Below are 15,798 nucleotides of genomic sequence, written 5' to 3'. Positions count from 1 at the left end.
CTGCTTTAAGATATTAGACAAGTAATATTACGAAGGTTTTATCGTTTTTCCTGACAAATATGCTTAATTTCAGTGTACAGTATTACTTTCATGATATGTAAAAACTGCAAAAATATCTAAATGCACTCAGCCCAGTACCATGAACAGGCACCCACAGTCTATAATAGTTACAAATCTCCGACTTTAGGTGTCACAAATTGCTCATGTGCCCAGTTTTTCGAGACCTGACTAAAATGTGGTTATGGTACGAAATATGTCTATTAGTCAAGGGTTGTATCTCTCCCTCAATGCACTGCACACTCTCGTATTGCATATTGGGTTTTCCTCAACATAAAGCACACACGTATTATCCTGTTCAGAATTCGATGACATCGGGAAAGAGCTAGAGCCGGAAGAAAAGGAAGCCATGAAGTTGAAGGAAGCGGAAGCGCTGGAGGAGGGCAAAGAACCAACAGCAGAGGAGGTGAATAAAAACAATCCTCAACACAAGTCTTATTAAAATTCAATCTTAATTGTCAATTATGAGGTCATGAAAAATGAACTTGAAACTGGAATAACTCATTGTCCCGTTGTGTACAAGGTAATTGATGATAAGGAATAAGGTTGCAAATGCTATTACATGTATATAGGGCTGCACAAGGGGACTGACCTCCCATGGATCTTTGGAAGCAAAGGAACAGCCACCACCATAATCATCATAACACAGACTTTGTAGAAATGACAAGCAAACTTTGAGAATGAAAATATATACAGCGAACAATCCAATCAAACTTAACGGTAATCCATCCACAATTTCTTCGACAAATATTTGTCATTGAAATGTCGTGTCAGTAGCATGCAAATCCAAGAGAAAATGTTTTGTGGTGATTGAAGTTGCAAAAGTGATTTCTATTGGCTCAATTTCAAAAGAATTCTTGAAACGTTATTCTAAATCGGTATTTTGCATAATCAACTAATAATTAGCACCCAAAAAAAACGTTATTGTTTAACCATCATCCGCCATTTTTGACCAGCAACGCTATTGTTTACTTCATGTAGGTTGTGGGCATACTGAACACCCCCAAGCCTAGCCCGGAGCAGAGCCTACCGTGGTGGATCATATATGTCGGCTGGGTGTTAGCCTTCTTCTCCATCCTGGGGCCTGCGTTCTTCGTCATCTTGTACAGCCTACAGTGGGGGAAAGCAAAGGCCGAAGGATGGCTGTCCTGCATGATGCTGTCAATATTCCAATCAACACTCGTCGTACAGCCAATCAAGGTACGATGTTCGTTGATTCAATCAAATTCCAAGCCAATAAAGTGACGTTCTACTAATAGTCTACGGGAAGCGTTTTTCTACATCTATTAGTAAGATCTTTGAACCTATCGTATCGTTTATTTAAACTTCTTTTCAATGGAATTTCTGACCAAGAACACAAAGAGTATCTTAAGCACGTTGTCCATTTTCAACACTTAAGTGTATGGTCTACAGTCGAAGGAAAATAAATTATTGGTCTTCAAATTTTCTTTCTTATTTCCTTAGATTGTTGCCATTGCCATGCTGGTAGCCATCATCTTTAAAAAGCCGACGGAAGAAGAAGATGACTCCCTCCCCGAAGAATATAAACTCGGGCAGGACGAGGAATGGATAGATACCGAAGAAAATGGCGGTGAGTTAATCTCCTACAGCAATCATTCTAAATCACTTGTTTTGTGCTTGGTTCTAATAGACATATGCATCATAGAAATGGCTTCGTGTATCCGTTATCAGACTTTACCAGACACTTGCGTTTCATATTCTAAGTATTAAGTACGTCGCTGTAAACATTACAAACGTACAATCATAACTAGTGCCATCCAGATCTTCTGCTGTTTCATTCGTCATTGGAATAGGAGAGCATGCAATTTGTTCCATCTTTTTTTCCGAGATTACAATCGGATCATTTATCTGCCATCAATGTTTAGCTTTAGATTTCGAAGTCCAGCACTTACATTGGCATTGGACAACGATGAATATGATCCATTTCGTTCCACTGTTTCTTCAGAGGGACTGGCAGAACACCGTGCAAAAGCGCCCCCACCGATGATCACAGAAGAGCAGCTTCGAGATATCAAGGAAACACGACGGAAGGAAATCACGATGTGGGCCATCATCAAAGAGTTCCTGGCCTACACATTCTTCCTAACCGTCCTGTTACTGCTGGCGAATGAGCACCGAGACAAACAGGCCTTTGGGATGCACACGTCCCTGCAAAACGAGTTCGTTGGTAGCTTTACGAGCAAGGTGAGTGGAAAGGATTCTATTATTTGATAAGCTTGTCGAGACTTGGTCAATGTTATCTTTATCTGATTAGAATTCAATTCAGATTCTAACACTCCGACGTTAAGGTGCGTCATTTAGCTTTAAGGGGTGGTACTGGTCATTGTTGGTACTGCTTTGCTGGTGCCATCTAGATGAACTGTTAAGAAAAGAAAAAAAAAGAATGAGGAGGGATCTAGAAAAATTACTAGACTGTTATCATTGTCCTATTTGATGAGTATTAAAGAATTGCGGTAATTTTTTGATATTTGAATTTTTCTGTTCTTATTGTATGTGATCTGTATCACCTATCAATAATTTATCTTAAGTTTAGAAGGATCTCTGTATAGAAGTGTTACTGTCTCTAGAACAAATAAATCCTGATTTTTTTTTCACAACCAGGTCAGCAATGTGGCCAACTTCTGGAAGTGGGCGAAGGGAAGTCTCATCCCCGCACTCTACCAAACCGGCGAGTACAATGGCGACAAAGTCGCCTTCCACAACCGGAAGTTTGTATCCGACCTCAACTCCTACAGAATTGGCCCTGCGCGCTTTAGACAACTAAGAGTAAAATCAGGTTCGTATGTCTTTCTTTTTCTCGATGGTTAATCGCGATTGGTCATGAATGCGGATTTTTGGTCAATTATTCATCTATTTATCTATCTAATCTTCAAAACACCTGGATAGCCTATGCAAAAATGTGTTGATTTCATGGGGGGGGGGACAGAAAGCATAGAACATGAGAACGTAAGGAAAATCGGTACATACATTGCATAACAGAAACAGGACTGAAATACAGACATGGATACAAGTCACAGTTAGGATAGATAATCAACATAATATGGATAGTCATTAATACATAGAAGCAAATTGCTTGTAGTATACTATCAAATGGACTGTCATCCTAGTGTATAATTCTAGCCGAGTATTGCAATGACTTGACCACCAAAATGTAGCTTGTTTATTGTTTCTCTTCCCTATGTTTTAGTTGCAATGTGAAAACATGTTTTTATTGAAACATTGATATTTAAAGTAGCATTTCTATTCTATTCTTTTCAACAGTCTTCATCGTCTTCAAATGTGTTAAAAGTCGTATTTTTCATCCATCAATAGAAACGTGTCAAACGACCAGAGTTGGCATAGAAGAGTGTTACGACGCCTATTCCTTCGGCGATGCGCAGAAAGGGGTGTTCAAACCCAACTGGGTTGCCGTGAACGAGAGTGAAGACTACGTACCGTGGGACCTGTGGTTCGTGTACCAGACGTCAGGAGAAACTAAAGGGGTTCCCATCATCGCTGAGAAGTCCGTGTACGGCGCAGGAGGATACGTCGTGGAGCTGGGGGTCAACAACCCTACGGGCTTAATGGTGAGACCACTTTGATATCAATGTATTAAATCAAACGCCCCCTACAGTTCAAAAGAAAGTTGCCAGAGGTCACAAACGTATTTTCGAGCTGAAGAGATATTTACCATCGAAAAATCAAGACCATCGCTTGATTAGAACACAAGATTTCAAAATCAGAAGCTAGCTGTGCTGCAATACCAACGAATGCCCCCAGGGGGGGGGTCACAAGCTACTTATTTCTGTGATAGGACATGACATTTCTACATACCAAGTTAGATGCATGTGTCAATAATTTCATAGCTTGTGCTACTAAACCAAATACATACATGCACACATACAACATACATACACACAAATATTGGTAAAACACAACCACCTTGCGAGGGTAATAATTTGTAGAATATGGTGTGAACTAGAGTGGCATCGTGTGGCCTAAAGGCTAAATATTCGGCCGTCAAACAAGGGAACCCGAGTTCGATCCCGGCTTGCCCCCAGACATGCCTGGACGTGCGCCCGGACGTTGTGCCCTTGGGAAAGGCACTCAACGCAAATTTCCTTACTTCACTCAGGTGTAAATGAGTACCTAGCTTCGGTTAGGGACGTCCCTCGGATAGGACGTTAAATGGAGGTCCCGTGTTTGGGGAGAGCCACGCCCCAGGCACGTTAAAGAACCCACCACACCTTTCGAAAAAGAGTAGGGGCATGCCCCGGTGAGCGATGGTCCAAACCTTACAGCCTGGTCTGGGTTGACATCTTGAAAAGGTGATAGTCACCTGTTATGTCAATCCTTCCACAAATGTGGTAAAACTGAATAAAAAAAAGAATGATTTGGAACCACCATACCCCGTTGAAGAGCTACTCTTGGACTGGTCGTAACAGAGAAGACAGACGCTTTGTGTAGTATTTACAGGTTCATTGTACGAGAAAAGTCCTCTAGCTCCTGTCGACAAGTACAATAAAAAGTGGACCTCGACTTAGCGTCCCGTCTTAGGGAATGTGACCCTTTCCAGTAGTGTGCATATCGTGTCAGCAACAACAGCCAGGATTCGACCTCCCAAGCTCCTGGTCCAGAGGCAGGGTCCTAAACACACTTCACATAAATGCAAACGAAGAGTAAAACGTATGTTTGAGAGAGATAGCACACTATCAACATAACATACTGCACTTTATAGCCCAGAAATCTAGTGTATATGATGCATTCTGAACAAGTCAACATTGTAATGCTGCACGTAAAACAAGAAGAATCGTCTATATAACAGATTTTCATTAATTTTTCTCTTTCTCATCACGATCAAAGATTGTAAAAAATGCATCATCAGCGTAATTATTAAATGGCAAATACTTCACCTTGTTCCTATTAATAACATACGGCAAAATCTCGTGATGTATATATGTGTAGACAAATACAAATGTGGCGTTACTGCAGTAAAGGTTAGATGATCACTGTGACTCTATTTTCACAACACAACGCTGATGTCAGCAAAGCTATGAAATAACTCATGCATTTATTCATTTGTCGTTCAAGGTTGAGGTCATACAGTACTCATCATATCATAAAGCATGTCAGGCATCTGGCCCAAATATGCCGAGGAAGGATATTTTTGGATGAGACCATCCGGCACCGCTTAATGTTCCATATTAATCATTCTAATAATGATTATGTCTACATGTAGGCTTACAAGTACATCGTGACGTTCAAACATCATAATGTCGTAGACAAATGTCAAATTCTTACAGAACGTTAGACATTAAACACAATCAAACATTTCCAACTGGAAAGGAAAATTGCCGAAAGCTAAAGACAATAAGTAAGGGTAAACCCTATTAAGGACTATATTGGTTTTCTTAAATTGCTCATTCGGGAACGTTCTTATTCCCACGTAGGTCCTGGATCAGCTGTTTAAGGAAACGTGGATCGATCACAACACAAGAGCCGTAGTGACAGAGTTCAGCGTCTACAACGCCAACATCAACTTGTTCGGTTGCGTCATCCTTACGGCAGAGTTTCCACCAACCGGCGCCGCGAGTACTTACGCTCAAGTCAAGATATTCCGACTCTACAGCTACGTGGGCTCCCTAGCCATCATCATTATTGCTGCTCAGGTACTGACAATCCCAAAAGGTTTTGTTGTTTTTAGATATGCCGTCGTCAAAAGATTAGCATCTAAAGAGGTACCTTGGTAACCATTAAAGAAAGATAGGAGCGTCGTTGAGCAAGCATTCAAACGTACAATGACAAAGCGACGCTCTTGGGAATTTTTGCAACTTAAATCGCACATAATCCCATTAGTTTTAAAACGCGTATCTGTACGAGATCAAAGGTAAGATTTCTATCACCTTTTTGCACTGGAGCTAAGAGCAGAACTAACGCAAAAAGACCCGTATCTCGAATTGAGGCATTACTGTAAAGACGGGTAATGACATTGGCCCCTGGGTTATAGCTAGTAACAAATAGCTGAGCTTTCATAAGCGAGACTGCTTGTCAGCACGACTTTACTTTCCCCAGTATCAGCAGTTCTGCACAGTATCCTGAGGGTTTTTAAAATAAGTCTTGAAACATAGGTCGTAATTCCTTCTCTCTTCAATGGTGGGCACACACGATAGTCTTCCCGACGCAAAGGAAGTCTTTTATGTAGACAAACAGAAGGATTTTATCGAAATCATTTGATATTTTAATATTTTCAGTGATAGTTTACTGTTCTAAAAGCGAGTTCACAGCTAAAGCAGCCCCTAATCCTCCAAGCTCACCGGTTGTATACGTCGAGCAATGGCCCTGGCGCATCGGCCTTCCTGCTGCGTTATTAGCGCTTATAAGCAGTCACTAACCAATCACATCGTTGCCTACGGTCAAAATGCAACGTGATTAGCTGGTCAAGTTCCCTCCAACAACAGGAAGGGGAGTATGTGATTGGCTAATCAGTACGCCAGGGTCGTTGCTTGGAACATATGTTTTAGAGAGTGAGGTAAACTTGATGACAAACAAAATATTCTTCTTCTTTTGTTTATTCATTCCACATTGTGGTTTCGTACTCTACTTTCAGATCCTTTGGGTCATATTCATAGTCTACTTCACCATAAGAGAGATCGGCAACATCCGTAAGCAGAAGAAGGAGTACTTCAAGAGTTTCTGGAACTGGGTGGAGATGGTCATCATCCTGATGTCTTTCGTCTCCCTGGCCATGTACGCCTACCGGGTCATGGGGGCAGGGGCGGCCATGGAGGCATTCCAACAAAACCCACGTGAGTTGATAGCCACTCCGGCTGCAGAGTACAGATATATTCCATCAAAGGACTGCATAATGCCTTTTCTTTGAAGGGATTTGAATTCCTCAATCAATCAAATAAGACTGATAATGCATCGTGACTGAAGGGAGTGAATAGGGGTAAATTTAATGGATCATATTCCAATTTGAATGATTAGAAAAACCCCTCTGTGTGATCATTTACCTAAGTGACTTAGGTACCTTCCGGCAGCATTGTAAGATATGAGAGTTAGACGTTAAGTCGAAGTGTTTGCCATATAGATCGGTCAGTTTTTTTGCTGCATAAGTAATATGTGACTTAAGTTATACTCTCCTGGAGCATCAAGGTATATCAAATTTTGGAGCTGACTTAATTCGAATATAGAAGTATAGAAGACAAAGAACTAAAATCACAGAATATACTGTATACTAGTACTATTTACTGGAAAATGGTGCATAAGCCAACACGAATACAAATGCAACCATGTCTACGAAATGTACATTAAGCCACATAAAAGAAACAAGCTCACAAAGAGAACAAGATTGGCAACATAAAAAGATATTGCCATGGCGACGGCGGTCTCTGTTAACGTTTTCGTTTTTAGCCCACATGCAAATAAGGACCTCGCATAAGCGGCATAAATCATATCAGTCGATCACCTTCTCTACCAAAATAACACAAGTTGTCCAATGTATGAAAATCTTGTTTTCACAAAAAAAGATATCGTACCATTTCCTCATAAATTATGTAAATGAGGCCCTCTATGAAATATTTGTGTCTAATAGTGGCCACATTTACTTAACTTCCAAATGGTGCAAAAATGAAATCCCAATCATTTACCACTATGGATTTATAGTATTTTGTCATCAATTATGCAAATTAAGTATCACTTTGCATAATTGAAATCTATCGATATTTATCTCTTTCTCAGTTACATATGTCATGTGTTTGAGAGTCCTATAATAGAATGCAGCTGATCTATTAACTGTCCTCATTAATTATGCAAACCAGATATTGATTTTTGGCATATGATTATTGGCATATGATTATGTAAATCATCACTTAAGCTATCTACACAGCAAAAATTATGATGATCCGTCATCACCTTCTTGCGTTATTCTCTTTCAAAGTTTGAGTCAAAATCAGCTCCTGCAGTTCCAAAAAAAGCCGCTAGGGGGTCCAAATCTACAGGACATATTTTCCTAACGAAGAGCTATCCACCACTTAAAAATCATGACTATAGCATGTTCAGAAGACGAAATTTGAAAAGTGAAAGTTCTCATGCAGTACCATAGAAAGTTGCTAGGGGGCCCAAAATCCAATCATTACAAGGTCTCACACAGACCTACCCACCTACAAAATATGAAGACAATACATCCAGGCATTCTTGAGTTATCGTCCCATGGACTTTCACATTCCTGTACAATTCCTAGAATTCTTGCAATCTGCACACAATATAGTAAAAATTTGGCTCGCCCCTGAGGCGTCGCCAAAATCTTTGCTTACAGTATGAACTTCTTCCCCACTACATAAAGGCTAAACACTAAGCTTAAGTCCAACATTACTTCCACTCTGCAATATTTACGCTTCGAAGATATAAGATAAGTTGTCTATAACTGGAGTCCGCCGCTATGCAAGTTTTGTTCAAAAAAGGAACTGATACAATACCTCTGTTTTTACTGAGGTAAAAATCAACAACAATGCTTTACCTTATTACGTTTGTCATGTGAACATTTCTGCACATAATAATGTTTTCTGCCCTTTTTTTCAGGTAAATTTGTGAGTTTTCAGCGCCTGGCGACGATGGACGAGATGTACGTTTATGTCATGTCTACTCTGACGTATGTGGGAGTGTTCAAGTTCATGCGACTGATGAGGTAAACTGTCAATCATCTTATGTAAAGCATTATTTGAAACAAATGCAAACTGCTGTATTCAACCTCTTTTCAGGAAGATGTTTTTCATCTGAACTTAGATTGAACTTACGGCAATGGTTAGATATCCATTTAAATGAAAAAGCTCAACATAAAAACATACTGATTTCTTTAACTTTATCAAAACACTATTCTTGCATTCTGAAAACTGCTTTTTAACAACTAAGTGAAGAAAGTTGCTTCTTAAGAAGATTCTTGAAGCTACAGGTGTCTTTGTTATCACTCACATAAGGTTCTGAATTACGAGCTTGAATTTCTTTTCTCACTCCAACATCAAACTGCTACCATAGTATTATACACACTGTCCTGTCAGTGTTGAGGATCTGTATGAGGCTTATTCGCATATGCCTAATTGTCTGCCATAGGTTCAACAAACGTGTGTGTATACTGTTGGCCATCATCAAGAACTCCATCCCCGCCCTCGGCCTCTTCACCGTCATGTTCACCATCTGTATGACGGCGTTTGCCCTGTCCGGCCTGGTCATTTTCGGACAGAACATGCCGGGCTTTAAGGTAACCTTCCTCTCTTATGCTACGGTCTTATTTCCAAACCGGGGCCCGGCCGAGCAGTTTGCGGGAACAAAAGGTATGGTATAAAAGACAACAAAACACACAAAGATCAATCACGAGCATAATTTGCGTATATTTCTTGACATGCACGCTAAAACTTTATCATTGGTTCCGGCAAACAGCCCGACCGGGCCCGGCTTTGGAAATTTGACCTTAGCATTAGATCCCCTTTCAACCAGACGGCGATCGCTGATACATATGATATATGTAACTGGGGAAGAGAGAATGTCGATAGATATCAATCATGCAAAAGAGGCCTTATTCGCATGATTAGAAAGTAAGTACTTTAGTTCCAAAATGATACATTCATACTTTCGACATTAGGAATTTATATAAAGATGAATATTATCATACACTAAACAGGCAAATCAGGCCCCCATTTAAAATATGTTACAAACACGAAGTTACTTGCTAAGGTATAGCTTCCATACTTTTCTATACAGCAATGTAAGATGAAAAAAATTCAAGTGCGTATGTCTATGAGATCCTGAGAAATAAAGTCTACTAATGTATTCTTTCAGAAAGTAAATAAGTAAAGAAGGGCTTTCATCATCTTCAGCCATGTACTGTCATTTTATTACGTCATACATGGACGAAATTACATTAAGGCTTACCTTATATTTGCTTCAATCTTTCTCTTTGCCCAACTAGAATCTGCTCAGCACTTATGAAGGTCTACTCGCCATGGTTCTGGGTGACCTGAATTTTGACGACATGCGCAACACACACGCTATCCTGGGCCCTGTGTACTTCTGCGTATTTGTTAACCTAATGATCATGTTGGTAATGAACATGTTTGTAAGGTACGTTTAGCTTCGTTGTTACGTATTTTTTTCTTTTATACCCAAATATATTCTAACGGTCGGAATGACGAAGCGTAATTCTTGTAGTAAACATTTTTTTAAAGTTAGTTCCCTATTTCTTTTGCCAATTTCTACACAAAATAAGTCTTACGAATGTACTTTGGGTCGAATGTCAGATGTGTTGTGCTTGTAGAAGACCATCAGTGATTATTTATGGAGTATTTGGGAATTATTTTTAACATAATAATATCATTATTGTCGTTTTTAAACTCCACGGCCTCGCTATACATCAGACTTCAAAGATCATACTTTTGAGAAAAAATAGTACCCCTTTAGAAGTTACAGGACATCAATATAAAGACGTAGTTTAGCGCTCTTCTTTGAAATGTGTAAGTGATGTTATAAGATCTCTCAAAGTAGGTCATAGATCCGACAAATTACGCACAGGTATCTAGAGGACGAATATCCCTTTAGTCCGAGTATTAGTCTCAAGTGGACGGCAGTCTCCTGCGTACTTATCTAATGAATGGAGGATTGCACATTCTATGTATCAAACGGCAGACAAGATCCACTACTGATTATGTAGCACCAGAGCGGACATGTCACCATTAAGCAGATTAACCAATTTCTGTAGATAATTGACCTTTATGTTGATGATATCCCAAAAGAGCAAATGGTCAGCCTAGAAGGACATTGATATTCTTGTAATCACCGCAGCATTGTGCCGTAGGGAAGTAGATGATTGAACAGTAGGAATACCGTTTGAGAACCCCCCTCCCCAACAGATTTCCGCCCCAACGGTTGTTTGATTTAACATGTAATTCTTACGGAGAGAACCAGGCCATCAGATGAATAGAAAAGCACACAAACTTTTGTCAACGACAGAACCAATCATAGTGCCAATGTTTTTAAAACCCGCTGCTTTAGGTCACGAATCAGACCTAACACTGCATAAAAAGTGGATATTAACAATATCGGTTAATGTCAGGAAAATATAGTAATGATTGGAAAAATGTTAATGCTTGATTTTTGCATACGTGTAGATTTTTGGCCCGGGGCACCGCTGCCTCTACTTTGCCCCTGATTGGTTTATTTTGGGGACAAACTAAGTTGAAATTGGAGACTTACCTGACATTCACGGCTATTGATAAATCTCATTTTTCGTGCAGTGTTTAAGATATTTCGTCTCCTCCCTAATTTTTTCTTATTAATATTAATATTTTTAATTTTTTAGTATCCTGGACGAGACCTACGGTGCCGTGATGGAGGACGAGAGCCAGCACGGCTCCAAGGAGGACGAGGAGATGGTGGAGTTTATGTGGATGAGATTCAAGAGGTTCACCGGAATAGGAGGGAGACCGAAACCACCCGAACCCACCTTTGAAGACGGAAGTAAGTTTTAACCGGTGTAATGATGTAAAGATTTGCCTTAAGGGTTCTCTCTCAACAACTTCAATGCTGCGTGGCGCCAGCGTTAATGATTCAGGGTCTCTAAAAATCTAATCTTAATCATGTTAACGGTCGGTGTAATTAGTGGGAGGCGTCTAGTGAGAAGTGGAGAGGGGCTCATTAAATAGGTTGTTGAGTTGATTGAGTGTTGATTTTACAACAGCAAACTTGGAATAGCCTGAGAGGACGATTGGGTTGCATGCACTACAATGGTAAAAACGCCTAATCTGGGCCAAAGAAGTACAGCTTACTGTGTCGAAGCTTGTACTAGGAGAAGGGGCACCTTAATCGCCCCTCGTATGTGTATTATACTTGGTATCTTTGTGTTGCATACCCAGTAAACCATCTCCAGGGGCAACACACCCAGTTTCTAATGAGGTTTTGCCAATGAAGTTTTTTATTCATTTCCTGTTCCGGACCCGTTTGTGTGGGTGTGTCCGTGTGTGTGTGGGAGTGTCCGTGTGTGTGTGTGTGTGTGTTTGCTTATGATCTGCATAACTATATATACTCCTGGCCTATAGAGGTAATGATTAGATTTGGGACCTTCTAGCAGCTTTTTTGGTGCTGCAGCATAAGTTAAATCTTATCTTAATCTTCTGTTTTGAACATTTTACAAACTACCAATGGCTGAGACCTTAGAAAAATTGTACAATTTGGGACTGCAAGCAGATTGATCTTGAACACCAGGAGCGTATCTGTTGGATATTTTTGAAAATGATATTGAAGAATGGATGAAATGATGTTAATGGGTTTTATTTTTATGTTTTTTGTCCAGTTCCGTTCAACGGGATCCGTGTGACGAACGCTTCTGACAAGTTCGTGTACCGAGGCATGATGGACAACTACTACGACGAGCAGGACGAGGGCATCTACGAAGACGATGACGTCGATGACATCATCTCAAAATGGGAAATGGACAATTTCCGTGATGTAAGTTTTTAGGTCGTTGAACTAGAAAACTATACTGACTATACACAGGTTTTTTCGGACTAGTGCACCCGCTATCGATGGTACATTGCACAACTGAGCATGAATGTTTGAGTAAGTCTCCCGAAATAATGACAGAAATAATGAAGATTTACAGTAGATATATAAGTAAAAATTTACGTGATAGTTCATGACTCTTTTCGGTTTTGATTGACGGTGGCTTGCCAAAAAAATATCGCTGATCTTTCGAAACAAAATTAGACACACTAAATATTCTATTTCTCCCGGAATAGAAGAAGAAGAAGAACCTGGACGATGACTTCATTCTCTCGAAACCAAACAAGGCAACAGCCGAAGCGTCCAGCCCGTCCAAGTCCGCACCGGGCCCGAAGGTTATCCCGGGTGCTCCGGTCAAGAACACCAGGAGGACTTACGACTGGAAACTGCCTGAAGGTGAAGACACGGACGGTGAAGGTGAAGAAGCTTCGAAGGAAGTGAAAGAGAAGAAGGGCAAGAAACCTACAGAGGAAGAACCGGTAAGGACACTTGAAATGTCTCAATTATAAAATTTAGAATTTTCACACTAATGATCACTGACGAATACGCTTAATAGCAAATAAAGGTCCACGTTGGATCCCAGTTCATCACGCGTACAGTAAAAGGTAAACACTGTCTGGTATTGCTCAGTGAAGAAACACACGCGAACAATAGGACAACGAGTCGTGTTAGGCGTTATGTATTTTTGGAAGAAGACAAATAGATGACTCTAAACTGCATTTGTATTCAAATTTTACATCATGGGTATTATATAATTTTGATCTATGGCCAAGCATACCTTGTCAACCAATTAAGATTTATCTCACACAACTATGTAAATTGTTCATCATGACTCAAACAGCATTGGCAAAGATCACATGATACATACACTTTACCATGTTTAGTTTAGATGTCATTCTTGTTTGCTTCTTTTCTCCCAGCCGCCGGTGGCGCCCGAAGAAGTTGAAATGGAAGAGGAGATGGACGAGGATGAAGAAGTCAGCCTGTTCTCCAAGTACTATTAGTAACTCTTAAATCACCCTGTAATGATTATATCAAATATTTGTCCACTACTGGTTAATCAAATATATGTGTATAAGATAAGCAGTAAATATATTGCATGTAATGTTAGTGCAAAATGCTGCACATTATATATTACTAAAGTTTATCACAAATGTTATCATATGTTGCATCATGACACAAAATATGTAGCTACAACAAACTATATATTTGTACAAAGACAATACCGTATTTGATGGTCTGACGCATGTATGTAATAACTTCATTACACAACGTATAAGTAGTTGATAACCTAACACCTAAATATAGCTGCAGAGAAAATATTGTATAGGGCATAGTTTCAGAGATATGAATGTATGATATATGACTGTAACCTATAGACGTTGTGTTATTTTTGTACTAAAGGATACTATAAACATCATGGCAACGACAATTTGGCAACAAGTCCTCAAAAAGCTGTACATATAGTATTTATCTTCAGGTGATGTCATCTTCTGAATCCCCCTATCCAAAATTAAAGGAAAAATTTAACTAAATTCAATTTAATTCTGCGGCGAAATGTTTTTCCTAGATTTTAGGTTTCATGATTAGTGACCAGACTCAATACATTCGTCACAAGATATGTTTAAGTTAACAACTTCTCTTCTAAATATGCAACGTCTATCAATGTTTAATGTATGAATTGATGTTGTGTCGCGTATTGCTGTTTAAAAACTCTGAAATAGGAAGTGGTACACTGATGTTAACATTAGAATGTTCCACCACGTGCAAAATATGTGAATACCGCAGACTCTGTAGTTTTCAACAACCTTGCCCAAGCTGCTTTGTCATAAACATATCGACCATAGTGAACGTTCATCGAAATCAAATAAATATTTGCACACATTATGATACATGTATTTTGATTACTGTGTTTTTACAACGTATGCTTTATAGCATCTATGCAACAGTCCAGATTCACAGCCAACAAAGTTTAGCCTTGACAGGTTGCTTGCTTGTTTGCTTTCTTTCCATTACCCCATACAACTAAGAACAAATGGTAATGATTTAGAAATGCTCCAAACTTTGACACGGTAAGATCAAATCTTGTGACAAATGTCGACAGTAACTGCAACCTTAAATGTTGTTCATTGTCCTGTCAAATCTTCAGTGATGTGATAATTCTACACTTGGTATATACATGTAACTCCTAGTCCATACTTAAGATCTCCAACCTGCACTCTCCCTTCGTAGTGCCAACCCAGAATCTGATTCTAATGTTTCAAGCTTGATATAAATCCCTGTGAAGACGACCATGATGTCTTTTAGAAAGACAGGGCGAATTCCTTGTGGCTGTTTCTGTCTTGCCTTAATCTTCAGTTCATCGATGTACGTCGTAGAATCATAAACAAGAGCACTGTTTTATAATACATGTATGTGTAGTAAATGGTAAACGGCAGTAGACTTGATAGTGGCGCAAAGTGGTGCTTGGACTAAATCACCAAATCGTCTAGACAAATAGTCCCCAGCAGACGTCTAGAGTGAGTCTTTCATGTATTCTTTCCTTTATAGTTTGTGTCTCGACGGAGACTTTCACCGTATATTTTACTGTTGATTCCCTGTGAGACACATTTGGAGAAGATGAATATTTTTCACAATCGGGCAGCGCATAATTGTTCATCAATATCTATCCAAATTAAAGGTGGAACAAATTACTTTCAGTTTGTGTTCAATTTAATGCGGTGAAAAGAGATATAGAACCGAAACAAGACGTCAAGTTAAATCAACCCCAACGAAATTACCATTTAAAATTGCAATGGCTATGTCCATATACTTTACCCGGCATATCAATATTGAACCCTCTGATCCCAATAAGATTTGGTACATACAATTATAGATATGATTTTGATAATCCTGTCCCACCATTTTTCCGATAAGGTTGATTTGATTGATTGTGTTTCAGACACGGAGCAATTACTGATAGATTTAATGAAAATTACTAGGGGACATCCGGTGATACTTAATCTTCATTTTGAACTGTTCGATGGAGTTATAACAAAAGCCTTCTTGACAGGCATGCAAGATTGTTGTATTACAGGGGAAATTTTATTTTTGTTCTCTCTCTAAATTGTTATACTTTTAAAATACGCAATATACGCATATATTTGATTTATTTTTGGTTATACTGTACATGTATACTATATGGATAACATC

General features: G+C 39.3%; 1 protein-coding gene across 2 annotated transcripts in view; it reads left to right on the top strand.

Annotated features, from left to right (window-relative positions):
- Positions 1 to 14,376, top strand: part of LOC136440328 (polycystin family receptor for egg jelly-like) — a 42,199-nt gene extending 27,823 nt beyond the window's left edge. The window contains exons 26-40 of one of the 2 annotated variants that reach the window (XM_066436298.1): positions 360 to 463; positions 1,039 to 1,257; positions 1,522 to 1,648; positions 2,024 to 2,262; positions 2,680 to 2,854; positions 3,391 to 3,644; positions 5,508 to 5,726; positions 6,665 to 6,863; positions 8,638 to 8,743; positions 9,166 to 9,313; positions 10,022 to 10,173; positions 11,408 to 11,565; positions 12,398 to 12,552; positions 12,846 to 13,085; positions 13,527 to 14,376. In XM_066436298.1, the coding sequence (XP_066292395.1) occupies positions 360 to 463; positions 1,039 to 1,257; positions 1,522 to 1,648; positions 2,024 to 2,262; positions 2,680 to 2,854; positions 3,391 to 3,644; positions 5,508 to 5,726; positions 6,665 to 6,863; positions 8,638 to 8,743; positions 9,166 to 9,313; positions 10,022 to 10,173; positions 11,408 to 11,565; positions 12,398 to 12,552; positions 12,846 to 13,085; positions 13,527 to 13,610 (2,579 nt within the window). In that variant the 3' untranslated portion in view covers positions 13,611 to 14,376. Of the gene's footprint in view, positions 1 to 359; positions 464 to 1,038; positions 1,258 to 1,521; positions 1,649 to 2,023; positions 2,263 to 2,679; positions 2,855 to 3,390; positions 3,645 to 5,507; positions 5,727 to 6,664; positions 6,864 to 8,637; positions 8,744 to 9,165; positions 9,314 to 10,021; positions 10,174 to 11,407; positions 11,566 to 12,397; positions 12,553 to 12,842; positions 13,086 to 13,526 lie in introns of both variants that reach the window. The other variant, XM_066436297.1, reaches the window with a different exon arrangement.
- Positions 14,377 to 15,798: the final 1,422 nt, after the last annotated feature.

Source organism: Branchiostoma lanceolatum, chromosome 8 (genome assembly GCF_035083965.1).
Source record: "Branchiostoma lanceolatum isolate klBraLanc5 chromosome 8, klBraLanc5.hap2, whole genome shotgun sequence".
Lineage (NCBI taxonomy): Eukaryota > Metazoa > Chordata > Leptocardii > Amphioxiformes > Branchiostomatidae > Branchiostoma > Branchiostoma lanceolatum.
The sequence above is the reverse complement of the archived record's forward strand: the minus strand, read 5'-3'. Positions and strand labels throughout refer to the sequence as shown.